The 24,974-nt window shown below is 27.9% G+C and overlaps 3 protein-coding genes across 4 annotated transcripts; 2 read left to right on the top strand and 1 right to left on the bottom strand.

Annotated features, from left to right (window-relative positions):
* Nucleotides 1-20: 20 nt before the first annotated feature.
* On the bottom strand, nt 21-2,255 carry LOC112702073 (membrin-11). The gene is made up of 4 exons (XM_025752956.3): nt 1,560-2,255; nt 1,146-1,266; nt 874-1,023; nt 21-362 (listed from the first exon to the last, which is right to left on the bottom strand). Exons 1-4 carry the CDS (start codon nt 1,784-1,786, stop codon nt 201-203), a joined length of 660 nt encoding a protein of 219 aa, XP_025608741.1. The 5' UTR covers nt 1,787-2,255; the 3' UTR covers nt 21-200.
* Nucleotides 2,256-2,510: 255 nt separating this feature from the next.
* LOC112702071 (uncharacterized) lies at nt 2,511-4,850 on the top strand. Of its 2 annotated transcripts, XM_025752951.3 has the most exons (3): nt 2,511-2,644; nt 2,752-3,073; nt 4,605-4,850. In XM_025752951.3, the coding sequence occupies exon 2, from the start codon at nt 2,770-2,772 to the stop codon at nt 3,061-3,063; it is 294 nt and encodes a 97-aa protein (XP_025608736.1). In that variant the 5' UTR covers nt 2,511-2,644; nt 2,752-2,769; the 3' UTR covers nt 3,064-3,073; nt 4,605-4,850. The 2 variants fall into 2 exon arrangements, with proteins under 2 accessions (XP_025608736.1, XP_025608735.1); XM_025752950.3 differs by lacking the exon at nt 2,511-2,644 and having other exon boundaries at nt 2,659-3,073.
* A 10,485-nt stretch (nt 4,851-15,335) lies between these two features.
* LOC112703903 (uncharacterized) lies at nt 15,336-20,264 on the top strand. Its single transcript, XM_025755527.3, has 5 exons — nt 15,336-15,568; nt 16,201-16,277; nt 17,771-17,877; nt 18,383-18,503; nt 19,853-20,264. The coding sequence occupies exons 1-5, from the start codon at nt 15,445-15,447 to the stop codon at nt 20,132-20,134; spliced, it is 711 nt and encodes a 236-aa protein (XP_025611312.1). The 5' UTR covers nt 15,336-15,444; the 3' UTR covers nt 20,135-20,264.
* Nucleotides 20,265-24,974: the final 4,710 nt, after the last annotated feature.

The raw sequence follows: 24,974 nt of genomic DNA, 5'->3' as shown, positions 1-24,974 counted from the left end.
AAATAACAAATTCGAAAAGGTTAATAAGAACAAAACTATATAGGCTTAGATTCTATCTAGCTCAAATATCAGGTATAAAGAATACAAGCAAATTTTAAGCAACCTTAGTTATTCAAAGGTACAAAACATTTTTTCTAGACAAATCTATTTGCATATACTTTTCATAAAGGAAGATACGAACTCTTGAAAGATGGTCCTGTCTAACGTCTCCATATAACAAAAGCAAACAAGAAAATGACAGTTAAAAGCATGCCTGCATATTTGATCCACTGATCAACACGGTTACGTCTCTCAATTAGCCTCAAAACAGAATTTGACATGCCCACTGTGTTCAGCACATCCAATGCTTTCCTATGAGCATTCTGCAGCAATCATTTAGTGTTAACATTGCTAGAAACGAAATCTAAAGCAACATTTTAAATTTAGCTTTTAACCAAAGAAGAGACAGAAGCTACACTTGTTCAAAACCAACTTATTAGTCACAAATGAAATCTGCAAGAAAATGAACTATTTCTTCAAGAAGTGCTATGTAAACAACAGTTTTGACAAATATATATAACTATACAAAAAGTAAAAGAGATGTCTGTTTCGAACTTGTTATGCCGTTTCATTAAACACCTTTTTAACTTGTGTGTGGTTGTCGAGTATAGTTGTCAAAAACTAGTTGTTTGCGTGAAAGTTAAAAAATATACTAATACATATAATCTATCATTCATAACGGATAATTAAAAAAAGAGATTATAGCTAAACATAAACAATAGTTTTAATCTAAGTGTTTGCTAATCCTATCTTTCATATCTTTCAGGCCATGGATCAAGTATATTATCATCGTATTAAATGTATGAAAGGAAGGCAAAGGAAGAATGAAGATACCTTCAAGCGTTCCCTTTGCCCATGTATTGACGAAAGGATGGTTTCCCCAAGTGCAGTAGAATTCTGCAGCTCAAGCCTTGAGTTTCGAACCGATTGCATAGCTTGTGCCTCCTCATCAAAGATCCTCAAAACATGGCTGGATTCCCCATTCTGCCACATCAAATTAACAAAAATCAAATCAATCATGCATGCATCAAAATCAAGCAAGAACATAAAAACAGTAATAGAGAGAATCACCAAAACCAGAGCATGATGAAAATTCAAGTACATACTGCTCGTCCCAGAAGCTCTGCTCTCTCTTTAGCTTCTGTGATCCGTTTCTGATTTTTTATGTTATATTTATCTAAAGACTGTTTCAGAGAGTCAGCCTCTTCAGCTATCTGTTCCACTTTTCTGCACCAAAATTCACATAGCAACCACTTCAACATCAACCACTGGCAAAAAAAAAAAAAAAAAAAACCAGATTCCAAACTTTGCTACCACACTAGTTACCGTATTGGAAATTCTTCTTCTAAACTACAATGTACACAAACTGCATGCATTTATTTTACCGATTGCAGATACTTCGTTTATTTCAGAAGCATCATGGCCTCATAACTAACGTGTTGCAGAACCAGAATTTTCTATTAGAAATTATTAAGAATAGGTTAAAAAACGGGCGAAAGAGGAGATGATTTGGAACGAACCTTTTCCAGAGATCTCGCTGAGATTTGGCGGCGATGGAGCGCCAGAATCGATCCATCTGGACGCATAGGGATTGGATCTGAGAGATGTCATTGGAGAGGGAGAGGGAGAGATCGGAGGAGGCGGAGTAGTCGAGGCGCTCGAGGCGTTCCACGCCGTCACGCGTCTTCAGGAGGAGCTTCTTCGCGCTTTGGTAAACATCCGATAGCGTTGCTCCGCCACCTTCCATGGTGGCGCTCAGTGCTGGTGGTAACTGTGGTGGTTTTTCCGGATGAGAAGCTAAACGTCAGAGAGAGAACCTGTGAATTGAAGGAACGTAGAAATCGGAGCAACCCCAAATATTTTCTTTTTTATTATAAAAAATGTTAGTTTTTTAACATTTCCTTTTGAAAATATTTACTTTCTAACAATAAAAATATTTCTTTTCTTAGAGATTAAGCTCCCTCGTTGTTTATAAAAAAAAATATACTACTTATTTATACTATATATTAAGATCTATGAAAAAAATTAGAAAAGTAATACAACAAATGAACAAATATTATGTCAACAGATAAAGAGAGAATACAAAAATTTTGTTTGAAAAAATTTCTAATGTGTTGTAAGTACATTTTTTTTTTTATCTTTTATGTATACTTCTTACATTCACATTTCATAATACTCGGGAGAAAAACAAAACAAATAAGAAATTTACTCAAGATATTTAGTATGTATGGATTTTTTTTTAAATAAATGTTACATGCATTACTTTTGTTTTAATCTTGTGTATACATATTCTATTTTTGCTATTAAAAAAATGATAAAATTAAAAAAATGAGATAATACAAAATGTTTAATTTTTCTACTATAATAAACTATCATTTCTAACCATTTATATATATATTTAGTTAATTTACATTTTTTATTTAAAATTATCAATATTCAAATATTTTATGACTAGATTTTTTTTGGGGTCATTTTATGACTAGAAATGAGTGGTTGTAGTTGTACACGGGCTTTTGGGCTAGTTGGTTGAAGATCCCTTATATGATTTAAGAATTGAGACATGATGAAGCCCAAAGTAAAAGCCCTTTTCATTCTTCCATGGTTGGTGAGTTTGGATTCTTTGCTTCATTTTCTGTTTTTGGATTCTCTGGTTTTGAAGAATAGTATTATCAAGAATCAGCATTTTATTCTCAATCTCCCCCAATTTTCTAGGGTTTTTGAGGATCCCAAATGGCGCTGAGGAACTTCGTCAACGAGATCAGGGGTTTGAAGGTGAAGGAGCTTCCCAACTACATCAAGCCCAAGTTATCTCTCGATTACATCAAGAACTCCTTTAACCGCGGATTGGATAACTACTATACCAAGTACATCGAAACCAGTTCTCCTGATCCACTCTACCATGTTTGCTTCGGCGGCATGGTTTTGTCCTACCTCGTTAATCTTCCCGAGGAGCGCCGCCATTATGAGCACCTCGAGCACGAGCGCCTCGCTAAGGCACACGGTTCCGCCGCCGCCCACCATTGATCTCCAATCGGTACTTTTTAATCTTTTTATTTTATTTGTGGTTTTAGGGTTTATGATGTAGATAGATCTAGAATTCGGTTGGTTGTTGGTAATTCTAGGGTTGATTGTGTTAGGTGCTTTATATGTGGGTAGAAATGGGGATAATTTCCGTGGGTGAGATGTATTTGTAGAATTAATTACAAGCCTTAGGGTTTGATTTTGGTAACGTGTGATTGAAGAGGATTCTTACTGTGCTAGTCAATGCCGGACTTGGATATATTAGTGAAAGTGTTTGACCTTTTCTATCAGCAAGCATCTCAAGAGTCAAAGATGCAGTGGTGGATTGGATTTTGATGTAGTGAAATTTACACTGATATGTTGTCAAATTTGAGTACTACTACTTTTGATTTGTTTGGATTGCTTGTTTGGTATGTTTTCAGTTTGGTGATATGTTATATGTCTTTGAGAGTTTGAGGTGTAGTGATCAGGATTGCATTATGATCCATGCCTGTTTGGGTATCCTTGAAATGATAACATCGGTGGAAGGAGTTGTTGGCTGAATTTTTTTTGGGAGGTTTTGTTGTGATAATAAGTGGAAGTTCTCACCTTGGATGAGTGGGAAATGGAGCATCTTGCATAAGTTTCTGTATTATTTGTCATTCCATCTTGAAATGATTTTTGTGTGAGCAGTTGTTAGCTTTGTTTGGCTGTTTGCTATATACAAAATTCTTTTGACCCTTTGGGAACTGCAGATGAGGGTGTTGTTTTAAATTGAGTGGTGATTGATGATGATCCCTTGCTGCAATTGTGTATGAGAAATTCAGAATAGAGTTATACTTAGTTTTGACATGATGGTGCATTTTGACTTTTGGAGGCCACGTCTTTCTATTAGAATTTATTACTGATGTTTCATGTGTTTGTGGACTTATAAATAGTTGTTCTAAACAATTGATATTATTTTATTCCTGCAGATGATTGGTTGAGCTATAATTGTACCAAAATACACAATTTGTGATCTTTTCGTAGCACACGTTTTTAGTTTTAGCTGCTGTATGACTCTTCCTCCTCTGTGTTTGAAATTATGGGCATGTTGTTTAGGGTTCGGAATTTACATATTAACTATGATGCTGTTTGATAACATTGTTTGCCGTTTCTTTCCAATAAAGGGTGCAGCACTTTTAGATGTCCAACTCACAAATCACCGGTTCTCTTTGATCCTTTTGTTTGCTCCAAAATTTTCAGATTTAGAAGTATTTATTGGGCATAGACAAGCTAGTTAGAAATATTTATGGAATGTACTTAACATGACATGACAATGAAATCGGTGGCGGCTGAAATGCCTTATTTTTTAAATACTTGCTGTAGTGTGGGATAAATGATAAAAACTGACTGTATCAGAATTTCATAGTGTAGCAGAGCCCTCGCTGTGTCCAAAGTTCAAAACGTTCAAACTGTTTGCGCAGATGATTATGTTTTGAATCTCAATAGTTTCATGACGTGTTTGTTTTTTATCTTATTATGTGGTTGTTGATATATGACTTAATTGATTTCTGCATTTGCAGGTTCCTGGTTGTTGAGTTGGAGATGGTCCGCTTGCATAATCATTTTGTTTGAAAATCTGAAAAATCAAGGCTTAACAATGCTGTTGCCTTCAATGTATTTCAGCGCTTAGATGGTTAAATAAGTTTTATTTGATACAATACTGGTTTCCTTGCATTAAAAATGCTAACTGAATCTGCGAAAGGTGGACATATTTCTTGTTTCCCTTGCGTTTAAAGTGACAATGGAATTTGTGGAAGGTGAACATATTTCTTGGTCTCTTTCTAGGCTGAGTCCTCTTCACGTGATTTTTTTTTTATTTTTTAAACTAAAAATATTGATTGGAATAGGGGGATGAGTAGGGATGCCAAATGAGCCTAAACCCGTCAGGGTGGCCCGTGTAGCCCGCCATTAGAAAATTGAGCGCTACACTTTGAAAGCCTGCTTAAACCATGGGCTTTGGTGGGGCGGGACGGGTCTCCTTGGTGGGCTCAACGCTTTTTTTTTGTCCATGTTGATTTTATTATTGTTTCAAAAAATTTGGTTTATGATTATGATTATTACATATTTATAATTATAAAGATCTCAATATTTGTGAATTTAAAAATTATAATTTTTTTATGTTTTTAAAAATTATAAATTTATTAAAATAATTGTAAAATTATCTATATTATTTAATTATTTAATATTTAATAAAAAAAAAGATTTGACAGGTTTGGTCTGTCAATTCGTTATTAGGCGGGACAGGGAGAGATTTTAGGATCTTCTCATTAAATGGGATGGGGTAGGCTTTTCCATTTGCCACCCATAGGATGTGGCCACATAAATAGTTAAATGTTTAGTCCAAAACGATCAAAAAGTGTTTAACCAAAAACAAAACCTTGGCTTATTAATTAGGGACTCTGAGTCAACTCTATTCAATGTAATGAAGAAATGTAAAATTACAAAGAAGAGCTGAGAGTGTTTTATTAGATGGATATTTCTTCCGGAGCAATTTATTAAGCTCAATATAGATGAATCTTTTTATGCACATAATAATAATGCAGCATGTGGAGGTTTGTTTTGTTTTGAGATTATTTGGGTAGGTTTATTTCGGCTTTCTCTTGCAACATTGAAGGTGTTTAATTATGCATGCAGAATTATGGGATATTATTAAAAGATAGGTTAGTGATACAACATATTATCGTTGAGTCTGATTTATAGCTAAGTTTTGTAAAGAAAGGTTCCTTTCCACTTATCCTTGCAGTACTTTAATTGAAGATATTAAAATTTTGTCAAGAAGAATTCATAATGCGAGATGGAGTCATTTGCTCAGAGAAGCTAATTATGCAGGAGAGCATCTAGCAAAGAATGGGCAAGAAGTTCCCTTTAGATTACACACTTTAGACTTCTCCATTCTGATTTTATGTCAACTTTATCTTTTGATTTGTTTAGATCTCCCATATTAAAAGGATCTTGATTTTCTTTGTTTTGTTTTTATTTTTTTTGGGGTTTATAATCCCGTTGATTCACCCCAAAAAAAAAAAATCAATTTGGTTTGGCCGGAATAATCAACTCACTCGTCTGCTTAAGTAAGTATTGAGAGTTTGAATCTCGTCTTGTATATACAAAAATTTATTGGTCAATGGTATACCCTTAAATAAAGCTCAGATTTACATTTACAGCAGATGAATTCTTATTCTATCAGAATGAAAAAGTGAAAACCAAAAGAAAATTTTCTAAATTCTACTAAAGTACTAATAATAATGAAATAATCATACATAGGTTAGGACAATGAAGTAGGTCAAGCCATGAAGAACAAGCAGCAGCTTCAACAAACACCTCTTCCAGAATTAAACCCACCAATGCAATTAATCTCTTTTAGGAAATCTGATACACTTACAACATACATAATTACAAGTTTAGATTATTCAGTTGGTGTGGAAAATAGTTAATCAAGTCAACTAACCTGCTACAATCATATATTTATGGCAAATTACATGACATAATATCTCAACACGTGTCTACTCTAAACATTGCCCCAATCAACCAAATCCTTTTTTTAATTAAAACTTGCTTAATTTTTATGTGATTGGCTATATTATATTATTTCTTTATTTTATGCTTTTCTTCTTGTTGAGAGGTTAACCGCTTATCACACCTTGGATCGGAGAAGGTACATGATTATTAATTAGTAGATAGCTAGTTATACTTTTTGTGTTTATTTTATAATATAATATATAATTGAGTGTAGAATGATTCAAGTTTGACTATATATTCAAGTGAAGTTATAGCTAGCTAGTTTTTATTTAGTGGCGGTAGAAAATGATTAAGACAGCATATAATATTTTGTTTGAATATTCGTATACTATATATATACGTATGCTCCTTTCTTTGTTTTATATATTCCTTTCATATTTAGAAATCATATCAATATATATGAAAAAAAATTGTGTATTTTGAAAGTAAATAAATATTTTTATTCTATGTTATTTATTTTGTTAGATTAATGTTAGTTTTTATTTTAAATTTTAAAATTTTTAAGATTTTATTTTATTAATATTTAAATTAATAATAAATTCATAATACTGAAATGAAAGATAATTAATTGATCTCCCACACATATACACACACACACGCATACACACACTACAAGAAAATATTAGAATAGCGACCGATTTTGCGATCGATATAGAATTTTTAGGACCAAAAAAATATTAGTTGCTAAATCGATTGCTAAATTATATTCAACGACTGATTTTAGCTACTAAGAAAATCGGTCACTACTAGCAATCGAATTAGCGACCGATAAAATTTTAATGCAACCAGAATAAAATTGGTCACTAAAATCGGTCGCTATTTTTTCATTTAGCGATCGAATTAGCAACCAAAATAGAAAATAATTTTTTGGGACTGTTGGTCACAAAATCGGTCGCTATTTTTTATTTTAGCGATCGATTTTGCAATTGATAGTGAAAGGGTGAATAAGTGTATAGTCGTTAATTCGGTTGCTAACGTGCTGATCGCTAAATTAGTTGCTAATTGTTAAGTTAGCGACTGATTTTAGTGACTATCACTAATAGCTACCAAATTAGGGACCGATTAGTTTTATACTATTAGAATAAAAGTGCGCATATATATATATATATATATATATATATATATATATATATATATATATACACGCCAATTATTACAATAAGGTGAGCTGAGTGAAATTTAGACATGTGATATGATTAGGACTACTGCACATGACGAATTTATACAGCAATAATGTATGACTTTTGTTGCATTATTTTGGTAAAGTAGATATAGGTGTAGTCAACAAATTAAACTTAAACTTTACCCTAAAATGAACAATGAAATTGTGCGGATAGAAACAAACTTTTATCCATATATCATAATTTTATATTGCATAAGCATGCACAATAATCTCAAGAATATTAATTGGTAATTAAGAACCTGTTTATGTTAGATTATCTTAAACCGCATGTTAATTACCTACTTTTCATGCTAACATTCACACGCAACATGAAGAGAAAAGTTGACAATAACTACACCAAGTTTATTTCTCACCAAAATCAAGGTAGCTAATGATTCCTTTATTAGTGCATTTTATTATAATTTAATTTTAATACATTCACGGTGTAATATAAATAATTTTTGGTACATGTTATAAATAGTGTCTATAATATTATAATAGTTATAGTAGTATATATATAACTTTAGCAACACTTTTTTTAAAATTAAAATAATATTTTTTATTATTTAATAATATTTTTAATTTTAAAATAAAATTTATGAGTATTATTAAAATATACAAAAATGTGGATTTAATTTTTTAACAATTCTTTTTAAATATTACAAAAAAAATTTAGTCACTATAATTAAATATATGCATTTAAATAATTTTTTTATTGCCCACAGTATCTCCAGCTCAACAAGTCAAAAATTAATCCGTCGCCGATGATTCGAACTCACAACACTTATTTAAGCGAATGAGTGAGTTGACCACTCGACCAATTCAAGTTGGTTAAATAACTTCTTAATACAGTGAAACATGATTGAATGTCTGTATATAAGATTTATACTATTAGGTACAAAAATTAAATTCATATATATATGAACTTATATCTAATAATTTATTTTAAAACCTTCAAAATATTTAAATAATAATGGTGCCGTGAGAAAGATTATTTATTTGAGCGTGTGAATCATTTTCAAGAATTGAGGCGCATGTTGTTTAGTTTCATTGAAACTTGGTATATATATAGTGGAAAAAATTAATTAAATATATAGATAAATAGAGAACATTCTTATTCTTAATACTAACAACAATAATGAGGAAGTAGAACACATAACCCTAGCTAGCTAAATTGGAAACTTGGTATATATAGTGCGCATGAAAAGAAAAAGTTGTTCAGAAATTCTGTGTAGTTTACTTTACAGCATGGCCCTTTATATATATATATATATATATATATATATATATATATATATATATATATATATATATATATATATATGCATGGATCAATAATAATATTGCGGCTATTGGATATTACATAGCACAAACCATACCTACATAGATATGCATCTTTCAACTTCAATCACCAAACTAATTAAATAGGTGTGAAGAGTGTGTTTGTGATTTTTTAAGAATGAAGAATGTGTGTAGGTAGTTTTAAAACTTGTTAAAATATAATAATATTACTGAAAAAAGTTAATGTATCCTTAATTATTTCCTAGAAGATGAAATTCTTAACGAGGGTATTTTTCTTTATGATTTCCGAAAAGAAAAATCTAGTAATAATAAGAGTTTGTATTGGGTGTCGCTAAATTATTAGGAAACAAAATTCAATAAAAAAATAATTTTTATTTGTTATTGTGTTTGACAAAATTTTAGTAATGAAAGTAAAAAAATATCACAAATATATAATCATGTAATAATTGAAGGGTTATAATTTTTAAAAGTTATAATTTATATATTTTTTACTTAAAAAATATTTTTAAAATAATAAATAAACAAAAAACACTATTTTTATATAGTTGTACTCAAAATAATTATCAAATAAAAAAATATTTTTATATAAAATATTTAAAAATAAAATTACTTTTATTTTTTTATTTTTTAAAAAATCACCTAAAAAAGGATCTTTTTATATAAACCCACCCCAAGTCTTAAATCTTTTCATATTTATAAAATTTTATTTAATTTTAATATTTTTTTAAACTGATTTGTCCGTTTATTCTACCCGCTTATGAATATTATTCGTTTTCAGTATGGATAATGACAAAATGCTCCACATTTACTTGTCAAAATGTATCTATATATAAAAAAATATCTTCATTCTCCACATTCTTATATATATAAAGTATATTTCATTTTTCTCTCCAACTAACTTGAGGCTTGGATTTTTTATTTTTATAAATAAAATAAATGTGATAATTACTAAAATAAATAATTAAAAATTATTTACCAGATCAAAACCCTTGAATTTAAAATGATAAATTATTTATAATAATTATTACATTTATTTTATTTATAAAAATAAAAAATTCCTTGAGGCTTATACCTACTCTTAATAATAATAGTAGGAGAAAAAAAACTTTTTGAATCTACTTTTTAAATTATTATTTAAATCACTGAATATAATTGAATAACAATATAATTTTAAATTCTCAGTCAAAACTAAACTCCTTTTCTAATTGGAAAATCTCATTTCTAAAATTTCGACTTGCAAAGCTCCAATTAATAGTTCAGTAATTGCGTTGTTATTGCGTAGTTGAAAAAAAGAGATGTACTCGCAGAGAATTTATTTATGTACATATCGTACGCAATTGCAACTTGTAAGAAAGAAAATCAACACAATTGAATTTTTGTCGCAATTCTAATAAAATGAACTTACCTTATTTGTTTATATTTATTTAAGTAAAGTATGTTTTTGTCTCTAATGTTTAGAGAATAAATTTTATTTGTGTCTCTAAAGTTTAAATCATCCAATTTATATATTGTAAAAGTGATTTAATGTTATCCTATCATCAATTACACATCATGAGCTTTAGTTTGGGTTTTGAAAATCTCTCCTTAAAATTATAATACAAATGCGAAAAATAATTTATCAAAAGTTGAAATTAATCCCTATAACATTTACATAATTCACTTTTTTAGGAACATAATTGAACCTAAACACAAATAGTGGGTACAATATTGAAATCGAATACATCTAAATGAGATCTAATTGAAAATAAATACATTCAACTGAGAATAATTGAAAAATACAATCTTATTTGTTAGTATAATTGACAGTAAAATAACATTGAATTACTTTTATAAACATTAGAGATACAAATAGAACGATTTAAATATTAGAGACACAAACAAAAATGATACTTTAATCTATTTATTTTTGTATCATCCAATACAAAAAAATCCAAAGTCTTTTGCGTTGCATATATATAGTTAGGTGGTCACAATTCTAATAAAATGCAATATATATATATATATATATATATATATATATATATATATATATATATATATATAGTTGACTTATCTGATTTTAAGCTGCATTTATTTTTAAAAATAAGATAAGATAAGACATTAAGAATAAGACACAAAGAATAGATAAGACACAAAATATTATGTTTTTGTATTCTATTTGATAACCTAAAATAAATTATAAAAATTCAATTTATTCTCATTTTTTCATTTAAAAAATTGAGAAGAAAAATCTAATAATAAAAATTATAATTATAAAAAATTAACAAGAATAATAAAAAAATAAAATAAAAAATAAGTTGTGTTCCTTGTTAATATCTACGTATCTTTCTTGTCAGGATAAACACAAAATACACAAATTTAGTATCTCTGTCTATATCTTATCTGTCAAACACAATTTTGTGTTTCTCTATTCCTATCTCAGTGTCCTGTCTCTATAAACAAACCCAACCTTATATATCAGTTTAGTTCATTAATCCTATCTAAAACTACCAAAATTGTTGAGACAAAAATTAAAAAAAGAATTAATTTGGATTTAATTTTATTTTAGTCACTATCAGGCTAAGTTTCTTTTTTCAATTAAAAAAAAAAAGTTTCTTGCAAAAAAGGAATAGTTTGATACTTTAATTGGAAAGCACTATGCTAATGTAATAATTTTTTTTTGATATTTTGTTTTACAAAAATAGGAGATTTTTCTTTAAATAATTATTATTCATTCCATAAAGTAGTTAGTTTGATGAGGAAGTTGAGAAGTGGTTATTTGCAAGGACATGGTAGGGACCAATTATGTGCATGCATAATATATAATAATGAAAATAATTAGCAGATCAAGAATACATAATAATTATGAATTAATTAAGAATTAAAATTCTATTTGTCTGACATGAAAAGTGAAATTAAAGCCATTGGTAGTAGATAACATTATAACAATAACCTACACATATATCTACATTCAAAATTGTCGTTTAACAAGTTTAAAGAATATTATCTTTTTTAATTTGTCACTTTCACACATTGGCAAAAGAAATAATAAGACAATATTATATCTATCAATTGATGATTCATACATGATCCCATTGTTTTCTCATTTTGAAAAGAAAATCAGAAACATTCCAAACACGAAGGAAAACTGTGGAACAAATCAAAGAGGTAGTGTGTATTTTATTTATCCTAAAAACTATAATTTAAGGGGCAAAAGAAAATGTCTACCTCACATGTATAATTAAACACTCACCCTAAAAACCACATTAAAGAAATATAAAATTTATAATATGCCTATTTCACGTCCAGAAATAACATTAAATCTAATAGATTTTGTTTCTTGACATGTATTAAAGTTATGAGGTTCCATATCATTTTTAAAAATATAGATATGAAAATTTTATAATTAATTTGATTTGGTCAAATATTTAGTTTATTTGTCCACTTAAATAAGTTTTAGAATTTTAAATAAATCATGTCTTATATACGTAATAATTTATTATCTAACAATAAATTCTTAAATAGAGTTTCTATTCCTAAAGTAGCGTTTGTTTTCAGATATTAGGACGGAGATTATGCAATTGAGACTCAATATTGTGTTTGATGGTCAGAAATTGAAACTAAAATTTTAGTCCCAGGACATAAATTTCAATTTCTTCAATTTCTCTAAAAAGTAGAGACACAGAGAGCTGAAATTTTTTGGGATAAAAATTAAAACTTTAATAACATTTCTTTTAAAAAATACATTAATTTAACTTTTCAAATTTCAAATCAACCACAATCTTTATATTTATCTTAAACTAAACATAATATTAAAACTTATAAGTCCAATATATTTTACACAAAATATAATATAAAAACTTAATTAATTTCTGGCTCTCATTAGTCCATGTCTCTCAATTTTAATCTCAATCTCCTTTTTAAATATAGTCTAATGAATTAATTTTTAATCTATTAAATTAAAAGATATTGTGAATAACAAAAAGAAATTGCCAGGTTTGTAAGTAATTTTGCAACTTTAATCCATAGAATTCCTGCTTTGTGCGCAGAATATTTCTATTTTATTGTGTCTTAAACAGTAAAAAGATACAATGTAACTCATCATTAATTCTACCTAATAATAATAGTGTGAACGAAGAAAATGATACCTAGAATTTTTTGCATGCTTGCTTTTAGGGTTTACGTGCATGAAAGTGGGACCTAACATATAATCTTATAAAAGAAGGGACTGGTCAAAGAAATACCATTAGTTTGTTGTATAAAGGGAATAATAATGAATGAGAGTGCATGTGTTTTGCCATGGACGGCTATTCAGAGGAAACTGCTCTCCAACAATTAATATCAATAATACCATACTCTTAATATTTGTAGTATAAAAAAACTGTTACTACTAATTAATTATATATTTAATTTTTAATTTAAAAATAAAAAAATACATGTTGATAAATTACTGATCCAAAATAATGTCTACAATAAAGGGTGTAGGTATATAGTGAAATTCTTAATATATCATCATCATATAATAAACCCTTTAATTAAAATTTGAAGAAATTGAAGTTTAATTTGTTTAGGTTAATTGTTTTGTTTTTCCATGGTGCTTGAATTTTTGGAGCAGTATGGTGTAGTGTTGAACACGGCAGTATCAAAACAGATAGATGGGTCCAAAAGTAGGCACCGTCTATTATTGACATCAAATTCTTATATTCAATATTATTCTCATTCTTCTTTTTTTTTTTCTCTTTTCCTTTGTTTGTATATATTTACATTACAACCTTTGATTTTTTTATTAGATAGATTAGGGTATTACTTATATAATATATTTATAGTAAGTTTAATTATTCTAATATAATAAATTTGATTATTCTGTAAATTGATTATTTAATTTATATAAATATATATAGATATATATTAATGATTTAATAGCTAATTTTAGTATACAACTATAGATAGAATATTAGTTTTCTAAAGGAATGAATATGTATGTTGAAGGAAACTAATAAATATAAAAATAAATTATACAAAATGGTGTGTTACATTAACTTAAACGATATTTAAATACTATATACACATTAAACTATGAATAAATATTAATTCCATTTAGATTGTCTCATTTGATGGGGGACACATTATACATGTGGTGTATGTCCAAAAAAATATTATTTTCAGAAAAACGTAACTATATATAAAATTATTATATTAACTTTTTTGGTAGAATATAGAGAAAAAGATAAAGGAAATTTCTAAAAAAATGAAAATTTGTCAACTTTACATTCTGGTAAAAATAATTCAAAACAGATCAAACTGCAATCATTTCCATATAGAGATTGTAAGTACTTAATTAATATATATATATATTATTCTCATCCATATATTATAGGATAGTAGTAGAAGTTTCATTCCTGCATAACACTATATTAATGATTGACAACGTGATGACAAGAATTTATATATATAAAATAAAATAAATCAAATAAAGTACTAGCCAGTGTTAAAAGCAACTAGTATTTTCCAACTCTATGTAAATTAACATACTTTTTTTTTCTTTCTTTGAATAAAACATTTCAATATATATAAACAATTTGACGAAGAGTATTTGATGATTTATTATTATTATTATTATTATTATTATTATTATTATTATTATTATTATTAGGTTTAATTACTTTGTTGGTCCTATAGTTTCATGAAATTTTCAATTAGGTCTCTATACTTTTTCCTTTTTAATTGGATTCCTGCACCAATTTTTTTTAATTAAGTCTCTATTAGTAGTAATTGGCTTAATTTTATAGGGACCCAACTAAAAAAAAAGAATTGGTACAAGAACCTAAATAAAAGGAAAAAAAGTGTAAGGACCTAATTAAAAAAAAAATTTGGTGCAAGAACTCAATTAAAAGAAAAAAAATATAGGAACCTAATTGAAAATTTTGTGAAACTATAGGAATAAGTAGAGTAGTTAAACCTTATTATTATTATTATTATTATTATTATTATTATTATTGAAAAATGGAAAAATAGATCACAACAAACTATAGAAAAATTGGAAAAATATTGCTTTAAATTTGAAAAGTTTTGTTTAGTCAACGGAAGAAGTTAGCAATATAATGTTTTGTAATGAACTCCCTTCCTTACCTATCTCTTTATTTTATAAAAAGAGAAAAGAATAAAGAAGAAAAAGAAAAAAGAAAAACCATTTATATATATACTTTTAGGAAACATTCTTTATAGTCTATATTATATTCTATATATAGTTGCATCTTCATGCATTCACATTATTAATTAATTAAAAGGCCAAAGACCAATCTCATTTATTTATATATATATTCTTGCTCTTCCATTATTGATGAGCTTCTTCATTATCTTCTTCTGCTGATCAATTGAAAATTAGAAACAACAAAAAAAAAATGAGAACTTGGGAGAAAATTGGAGTAAGACAATACAATAAATCAGAACTTCCAAGGTTGAGATGGACACCTGAACTCCATGAACAATTTGTTGAAGCTGTTGAAAGCCTTGGTGGAAAACACAGTAAGTACTTTAATTAAATTTTCTTTAATTAATTATTTTCCCTTAATTCTTCCACTACAACATGTTCTTCATTTTCTACCTAGCTAGGGTTTCAGCAAATTAATAAAGGAAATTCAAATAAAGCTATGCACAGTTTCATGATCATAAAATTTTGATGTTTCAAATTTCAAGTTGATCTCTTTAATAAAATAATAACCACCATACTTTATTATTTGAATTAACTATGCTTATTTATTTAATTTCCTTGACCTTGGTTGCTCCCTAAAAATTCTTTTACAGGAGAAGATAATATAGTTATTATTAGGGTAATAAGCAAAATTTAGCATGAATGATGAAGGAAAAATAAAGAAATTTGTGTTTAATTTGAAGTATCATTTACTACAAAAATTTCTTTTTTAATTGATTTTTGGTAATTATATGAACATATATTTGATATGTAATTAAAAAAAGATAAAAAAAATATTGAAGGGGTTGCTTCATCTCTTTTTTGTTTAATTCTTGTGTTTTATTATTAACAAACAAGAAAGGGGAAAGGTTAATTAATTGTATTTGATATATATGATTAATCAAGTCATATATATATTAAATATGAAAATTATTTAACAAATTATAAAATTTAATTTGTTTGACAGAGGCAACTCCAAAGCAAATTTTGCAGCAGATGCCAGTGAAAGGATTAAGAATTGCTCACATCAAAAGCCATCTTCAGGTACAAATTATTCTTCTATCTCAATTCATTCTCATCTTTTCTTTTAAAAGTAGTGGTTAGGTTCCAAAAGGCCATGATTCATTTGAAAAATGTGATTGATATGATTATATATATTATTCCCCAGCTGGCAAAAAAATTGATTAATTTTCCTTCTCTAACTTATGTCACATCTCTCTTTAATTTTAATCAATCAAAGACATAGCCCTAGCCAAGACCTAATTTTAAATATAGAGTGATGCATATATATTAATTTAATTATTTAATATCTATATATATTTGATGTTCTTTTCAAACATTCTATTAGCTAGTATATATGTAAATCCATTTAATTTACAATATTATCCGATCCTTATATTTAGGATAAGATATATAAACATTAATTCAGCATATTGTTACTTTTCTTTTCTTTCATTTGTTAATTAGAATTATTTTATAAGAGGATATTTATTGTACCTTAGCTTCTATAAGTACATATACTTAGCTTTGAAAAAGAAAAAAAAATAGAAAATAGAAAAAAGCAAACAGATCCTTCTTTAGGAAAAGACAATAATATTAGTTGAAAATATATATATACATATATATATATATATATATATATATATATATATATATATATATATATATTGTGTCACATTAATGATGATGAATGTTACTTGTTGAAAAAAGAGTATAGTGCACATTTAGTCATTTACTAATATTAATATATGACATAAATGTAAAGATGAAATAAAGCAAGAGATTATTTTTCTTATTAGCTTTGTTGTTGAAGAACTCTTAAGATTTAATTTATCTCTCTATATTATAATATTATGCATTCTAAAAAGTGATTACAATTTTTAAATGTGTTTCTCATGCATGTGCAACTTTGGACACTACTCTAGGTTAGGTTAGGTACATATGCATATATATATGCTCTTTATGAACAATGAAGATAAGCTAGCTTTATTAACTAAATTGGAATTACTACTTTCCCCTTAGCTTGTCCTTTTAATTAGTATGATTATTTTTCTTTGAAAAATGAAATGAAATTAAAAACTAGCTACTTTTTTTCATTCTCTAGCACCCAAATATGTAGTCCTATATATTACAGCTGTCTCTCTTCTAATTGCCACCAAATTCTCAACTGTTACTAATATGATTAATTCAATGAAGTCATACTTTGTTAGCTAGTATATATATAGGCCACACAATTTTATGGCATATAGTTATACGAGTTTAATTTTGATGTATTGAGAATGTAAAAATATTTTATATAATTATATTTATTTTTTTGAATAATTATCTACGTAATTAATATAAAAGATAATTATTTTTATTGATGTAATATTACGTAAATAAATATATATATAAAATTAATTTATATTCACAGTGTATACACTTATCTTAATTGTGTTCTTTTATTAATTTTTTTTTTGAAAATTTATATCCTTGTAATTATACATGTGTACCTTAATTAGATATATCTAAGAGCACTTTTTGATTTTCTAAATTAGATGTACAGAAATTTGAAGGGACATGCTTCCCTCTCAGTGGATCACTTGATGGAAGAATATCAACATGTTAAGGATCTCAAAATCACCTCCATTCCTTCACCAAAAAGGTAACTCGTGTGGATTAGTAATAATTTTAATAATATTATATGTGTTATTAATGTATCAACACCGCACATATACAATTAATCATATATATTATTTAGACACCAAGAAAAAAATTAGACACCAAAAAAATCATATATTATTTACTATTCATCAAGATAAATGACATAATTGGTTTAATATATATTTTATGTTATGATTTATGGATTAATTTAATTAATAGCATAAAATTCTAGTATATATAATATATCACTTTGTATCATTTTAATTTGAAATATATTAAGAATAATATTAGGAAGTTAATTTTTTTCAGTCAGGCTGACTTTTTTAAAATTATTTTATTTATCTTAAATTTTAAATCCTAAATTTTAAATTATAAATCTTAAATTCTAAATCCTAAAAAAAAAATTAAAATTGAAAAAATTAAAGGACTAATGTTACTCATCAATTAAAATGTTGGTTCTCTATATAATTTGTATATTAATTATTTTAGTCTCCTTTATATTTTAGATCATCGATAGTGACCAACTTAACAGATTCAAATTATGAAAGGAGGATTTTGAGGGAAGACCTTCATCTATCAAACGGCATTTCACAAATCAGTGAAGAAACTGATTATGATTTAAACCAGGTACTATTTATATAAAACCATGCATAATATAAAACCAATGTTTGATTTTAGGTGTATAAAACCAAATGTTTAATTTTAGGTTTAATTACTCTTTAGTTCTTATAGTAGTTTTACCACATTTACAATTAAATTCTTATATAATATTTTTTTAGTTGAGTTTTTATATTGTTTTTAATTTTATGATTAAGTTATTTTCGTATAAAAAATGTTGAAATTAACGAAATATTCTTTTCAAATTAAAAAATATGTGATTAAAGATCTAATTAAATTTTTAATTATAAATACCTTCAATTTATGAAAAAATATTCCGTTAATTCTATTATTCTTTACATTAACAAGAATCTAATTATAAAATTAAAAATAGTATAAAAATTTAATTAAAAAAATATAAAAACCTAGTTACAAATTTAATAAAATTATAGGATCAACAAAATAATTAAATCTTGATTTTAAAAACCTATATATACTATATATTGCTAAATAATTAGATGGATTAACGTTCATCTAACTGAAATCCTATGCATATATATAACATAAAATATAAACACACCATCCACACAAATAATTTTGACATATATATATATATATATATATATATATATATATATATATATATATATATATATATATATATGTATGTATGTATGTATATTATTTCATTATGATTATATTTGCCTTAAGACATTATATACATGACATGTTGCTTTTATTTATTAAACCATGTCTCTATGAATTTGCATAATTAATTAATTACGCTGTTTATATTTCTGTTCCGCACACGATTTTAATTTGAAAAATGAGCTTATTATCATGTTGTCAACAATATATTACATAAGCTAGACCAGTGGTTAGAGATTTATGAATGAATGCCTAATTATGGATCACATGTAAATATCTAAACAAAATCATGTTTACACTAAAAATTAGTCATCACATATAGAAATGTATATTTAGTATCTCAATTTTTTTTTATTATATTACTGTAAAGTGTAAACAAATTTGATTATACGTCTATTTTATATATATATATATATGTTTGATGTTTGATTATTCAATTATAACAGATTTGATTATTATACTTTGCTGACTGATTATTTAATTAAAAATATATAAATCAATATGAGTAAATGTATAAAAATATATAATAATTAATTTGATGACTAATTTTTAATATGTAAAAAATATTTTTGAAAAAAAATGACACACTTAAATTTTTTATTTTAAAAATAGAAAATACGCACTGAAAAATATATATTTTTGCAGGATCTAATAGAATTTAAATAATAATATTAATTAATTAATTAATGAGATTTTGTCATTATAATGAATTTTGTTGGTACATCTTGCAGGAAGCTGAATCAAGTGGAGGCTTATTAACTTGTGATGATGAATTAAACGAAGAAGAAAACAATAATAATAGTAACAGTAATAGTAGTAGAGTAATTCATCAATTTATTCCTGCTGTCTCATTCTCTTTTAACACTAGTACTGTGCCTCTAAAACAAGACATAATGCATTTTTCGACAACTATGACAACGACGACAACACCAACAACTGCAGTTGATTCTAGTATCTTTGTACCATCATCTACCCCAAACAATAATTATATAAATTTAGACCTAAGAATATGATGATGAATTTGTATTATATTTAAATACTTTTTAATTAGCATTCAACTTTTTAGGCAAGGAGACTTAGTGTAATTTAATTAAATTATTATTGTATTCATCACATGCAATAATAGTAAAAGGTTTGATCAAACATGACTTCTCTTACAAATTATTCAATTACCAACAAATCCATTTCTAATGGCTTTATTCGGTACATATTAGTGTTTTTCTACTAGTAAGGAATCCGATTAGGGTATAATTAGGGTGTTTGTAATTTTTGAGTAATTAATGAATAATTAGTTAATAAATTAATTATTAATTCAAGAAATTAGAAACTTTAATCTTATAGTTTAATGAAGTAGGAATAATTAAAATATAAATTTTGACTCTAATTTTAAAGTTTTTAGTAAAAAAATAGGCCAACGAGTTAAATTGAATGAATTGGGTTCAAGTGAGCCCAAACCCACCTATACACTCATATATATACACTTGCTTCAGCCTTGTCCTCCCCCAAACATTCATGAAACATGCTGAAAGTAAAAGGAGAAACGTGAAATCCTAGTTCCCAAATCTTTTTCCACTTTAAATCTACGTAATTTTCAATCCGGAGCTCCAATTGACAACCTGTCAGCGATCACGCATTCGTCTCGAAATTCTCTACAAAATTTATCTAACAATTTGCTAAGAAATTTGAGATTTCATTCCCAATTCTTCCCCTCTTTAGTTCGTGCTTTTGGAGTTTTGATATTGAGAGATTTTGTAATTTTGATGGTTTAGAGGCACTCTAGTGGCGAGTAACTGTTGGATTTCACCCTAATTAATTTTGAGTGGATAAGGTAAGAAACTACTTAATCTTTTATGAATCATTAATTATCAAACTCTATGTTAATTATAGTGAATTTGGATTGTATTAGATTGAATTGGGTGTTTTGGAGTTAAATTGGTGGATATTGGAAGCTTAATTAAAATTGAATCCTCGGAGCTGAAAATTCAATTAGTGAGAAGTTGGAGCTTTGGAGCTTGAGAAACGGTGGATGATTGAAGCGTTTCGAACTTAGGGAGGAATCGGCCAAAATATAGTTTCGGTTTTTGATAATTAAAATACAATGTAACGTGAAAACTTAGGCTAGTTGACCATTAGATAAACTTGAATGGATTTTGGTTAGTGAATAAATGTGTGGTTGATGTATAATATGAAGAATATATATTAGCATGTTGTGGTATGAGACTAGTGTGTGTGGATTGTTGAATGAAGTTGCTTGATGTTGAATTGTTGAGAGGAGAAGTGAATTGTGAATATTGTTCATGATGTGGAATAAATATAAAGTGTTTAGGCATATTTTGGGTATGGTTGGTTGAAATGGAACTTGAAAACTTGTAAGTTATGTAATGAATAATCGAGTTTATGTGAATGATTTGAGAAAGTGTTGAATATAACATGAAAAAGGCTGTAATGACGATGATTGATCGATATTATTGAGGATGAATATATGATTGATGATTAAATGATTGGGAGTAATTGAAGAAGTGTGAAAAAGTTGTGAAAATGTCGGAGATGCATATACGAGTTAATGAATGAATGAATGATTTAAAATGAAATTGATCTTTGAGTTTTGACCTGGCAAGAATCGTGGTAGTTTACTGCTTGCGCAGTGTCAAAATGTCTGTGAGGATCGTGGTGGTTTACCGCTCACAGAAGGTGGGAATTGTGGTGGTTTAACGTCCACGTGTATGTTGTTTTTCCATATTGAAGATCTTGCAAGATTCGTGGTAGTGTACCGCTTGCAATGGTGGGGTTCGTGGTGGTGTACCACTCGCCAGGTGGGGTTCGTGGTGGTTTACCGCCCACCGGTTTTCAAGAGAACCATATCCGGGTTAGCTATCGGATGTATTGGATTCTGAAAAAGTAACCGACATGTGAGCTCACGACTAGTAGGAAAGACAAGCATCATATGCATTTATGTGTCTTGTTTGGTTTTGCATTCTTGGGTTTGCGTAACTGATATTCATGCTTAACTACTGCTATATGTTATGTTTGGTGTAACTGTAAACTACTTGTGTTTTCTTTGTATGCACTATTTGTCTGTGCACGGTGTGTCGGAGGATTGGAGGAAAGGCGATGAACTCAGGAGTTAAGTTAGAAATTGAGATAGAATAAAAAAATTCTTAGATACCTCACCCTGTTTATGGTATTAAATTTTAGTTTTAAGTTTGAATCTATTATCGAAAGTTTTAGGATCGCCTCTTACTTTCTCGGGACATTATATGTTAGTTATGTGGGCATCATTACCATGCTGAGAACCTCCAATTCTCACTCTATACATATTTATGGTTTACAGATGCAGGACGTGAGACACCTCGCTAAGGCATTCTAGAAGTTTTTGAAGCGAAGGATTCTAGATTTTTGAGGATTTTATTTTGGTTTCGATATATCTGTAGATACTTTTATATCTCTACTATATATGTATATTATGCTTTATCCCTCCTAGAGGTTGATTTGGAGAAACAGGTTCTGTAAACTGTATTTTGAGCCTTTTGGGGATTTTCATTTATATATATATATATATATATATATATGTATATATGCTCTGGCCGGTTATAACTTCGTGAGGCGAGTCAGAAGTTTTGTTATCTGTTTTCTTGGAACTCTTCTTCTATGTATTTATGTTTTGCTTCGCTTCCTATCCGGTCTATATTTATCGCCTCCGTGAGTAATGCGTTTTTCTGTTTAACGCTTTTGTCTTAACTTTCCTTCAAAGGCTCCTAGGTACAACCCTTTTTAACTATATATATATATATATTACTTTTAGAGGTCGTAGCGCTTCGTCATCTTTATTTTACATTCTAGATGTAAAGCTCTGTGTGATAAGATGTTACAGTATTCACATCAACTAAACTGAAATTGCACTAAATCATTTTAAATTGTTTAGAAAATAAACCAAACTATTTGTCACATAAGAAATTAATTTCAATTAAACGAATTTATAATACAATGCATCAATTTAAATCAGTTCATAAAAATAAAATTAGTTTTAATTAAAACTAAATTAAACAGCAGCAATCATGAATTTAAACTCCTACCTAACTTCGTATAATGCCTCTGCACCTATATATGGTGTTATAAAAATTTTGAATGAAATCAATTATGATTTATTAAGGTGTAAATATTGTGATTAAGAGGGACTGTTAGGAAGATGAATATGCAGGATCGAGACACAAGACTGCAAATCTCCTTGTTCTGAGTTTGTATTTTCACCGCGCTAGAATTGTATTTATAAAAGTTTTCGATATTAAAGAGTATATAGATTAAAAATAGATAATATACGTTGGCCTTGGGCATATGTAAGTTATTTATTTATTCGGAAAAGCTTTGCATACAAGCGATTAGGACTTGTAAGCATTACAAGTCAATTAATCACTAACCCCCCAAAACGCGCTCCTAGTATTATGTCCCTTACACGCGCTATATAACAGATTCCGCGTTTCCTTCTTCGTACTCTTTCTTTCCAAATTTTTTCGTTCTTTTTCTCGCGCGTCTTCCCCTGCTTTTTCTATCGTTCTTTTCCCCTACTTTCTCACTGGTTTGTTCTTCGTCATTGACGTCAATTCCTCTCTCTGAAACTCCAGCTTCGTTTTCTTTTCGATTTTCTGGTTTTTGAAATCAAAATTTGAACACGTTTTGAAGATAATAGATGATTCAACCTCAGATTGTCAGCTAAATCAGGGCAAAGTGGATTATAAATTTGAATCTAACGAAGTTCTTGAGGTTTGATTTACATACAATTACTCTAAATTTTGTTACAGTTATTTGTAAAGCATTGTGTAGCTGACTAATTCGTGAACATTGACTGTGAAATTAGAACGTGAACATAAATATGTGGATTGAATATAATATATTAGTTTTGATTAATTATCTGCAATTTATAGCAGACACTTGGGTGTATATCAGAATTTTTTGGGTGTATTTTAGGGGAAAGTGTGGGTGTATTTACAGTTTATGGCTTTTTTGTTATTTTAGTTGAGTTGTTTTCGTTCGGGTGTATTATATCAGACATGATTGGGTGTATTTTTAGTTTTTGACAAGGTGTATTCTGTAGCCTCTCTTTGTTGTTGATGACCAGTTTGTTCCCAAGGTTGGAATGACCTTTACCACCCTTGAAGATGCTGAAAATTTTTACAAGAACTACGCCAAGGCTGCAGGTTTTTCTACAAGAGTTCGGAGTACAAATAGGAAGGAAAACGAGATTAAGAATCAATTGATTACATGTAGCAGAGAGGAAAAATGAAAATCTAAAATATCTCCGACCGAGAAGACGAATCCGACAGCCGGTTTAAACTGTCCTGCAAGAACTTATATACACACATTGAAGGATGTTGGTGCTTGGATCATTTCAAAGGTTGTGCTGGATCATTCACACCCTTGCTGTCTAAGTAAAACAAAGATGCTCAAACAGCACAGGAAACTAAGCAGAGATGCTCAAGGACGTGTTATAAATTATCATTTTAGGGTACCAGCAACAGCGGATAACTCTTTGGGTGTATAGTTACAGAATATGGGTATAAAAGCACTGTTGTTTTACATATATATACATATATATATATATATATATATATATATATATATATATATTTCACAATATGTTGTTTATGTTATAAAATATTGTTTGTTTTTTTATTATGGTTTTAGGGTGTAGGGTTTTAGGGTTTAGGGTTAAGGGTTAAGGTTTTTAGGGTTTAGGCTTTAGGGTTCAGGATTTTAGGGATAAAGCGTCAGGGGGATAGAATTTTGGGTGTATATTCAACTTTCTTTTGGTGTAAAAAATATCAGGTCATGGGTTATATTTAGTTTGATGTTTTCCTT

The sequence above is a fragment of the Arachis hypogaea genome, chromosome 7 (genome assembly GCF_003086295.3).
Source record: "Arachis hypogaea cultivar Tifrunner chromosome 7, arahy.Tifrunner.gnm2.J5K5, whole genome shotgun sequence".
NCBI classification, from domain to species: Eukaryota; Viridiplantae; Streptophyta; class Magnoliopsida; order Fabales; family Fabaceae; genus Arachis; species Arachis hypogaea.
This window is presented reverse-complemented; position numbering and strand designations above follow the sequence as displayed.

What these genes read in the sequence shown, in the direction of transcription:
- LOC112702073 (XM_025752956.3), bottom strand. Translation starts at nt 1,786, where the DNA reads ATGGAAGGTGGCGGAGCAACGCTATCGGATGTTTACCAAAGCGCGAAG. An exon ending in CAGCGAGATCTCTGGAAAAG is followed by an intron (nt 1,267 to 1,559) that starts GTTCGTTCCAAA and finishes ATTTTGGTGCAG; the next exon opens with AAAAGTGGAACAGATAGCTG. An exon ending in GGCAAAGGGAACGCTTGAAG is followed by an intron (nt 363 to 873) that starts GTATCTTCATTC and finishes TGATTGCTGCAG; the next exon opens with AATGCTCATAGGAAAGCATT.
- LOC112702071 (XM_025752951.3), top strand. Translation starts at nt 2,770, where the DNA reads ATGGCGCTGAGGAACTTCGTCAACGAGATCAGGGGTTTGAAGGTGAAG.
- LOC112703903 (XM_025755527.3), top strand. Translation starts at nt 15,445, where the DNA reads ATGAGAACTTGGGAGAAAATTGGAGTAAGACAATACAATAAATCAGAA. An exon ending in ACATCAAAAGCCATCTTCAG is followed by an intron (nt 16,278 to 17,770) that starts GTACAAATTATT and finishes TTTCTAAATTAG; the next exon opens with ATGTACAGAAATTTGAAGGG. An exon ending in CTGATTATGATTTAAACCAG is followed by an intron (nt 18,504 to 19,852) that starts GTACTATTTATA and finishes TACATCTTGCAG; the next exon opens with GAAGCTGAATCAAGTGGAGG.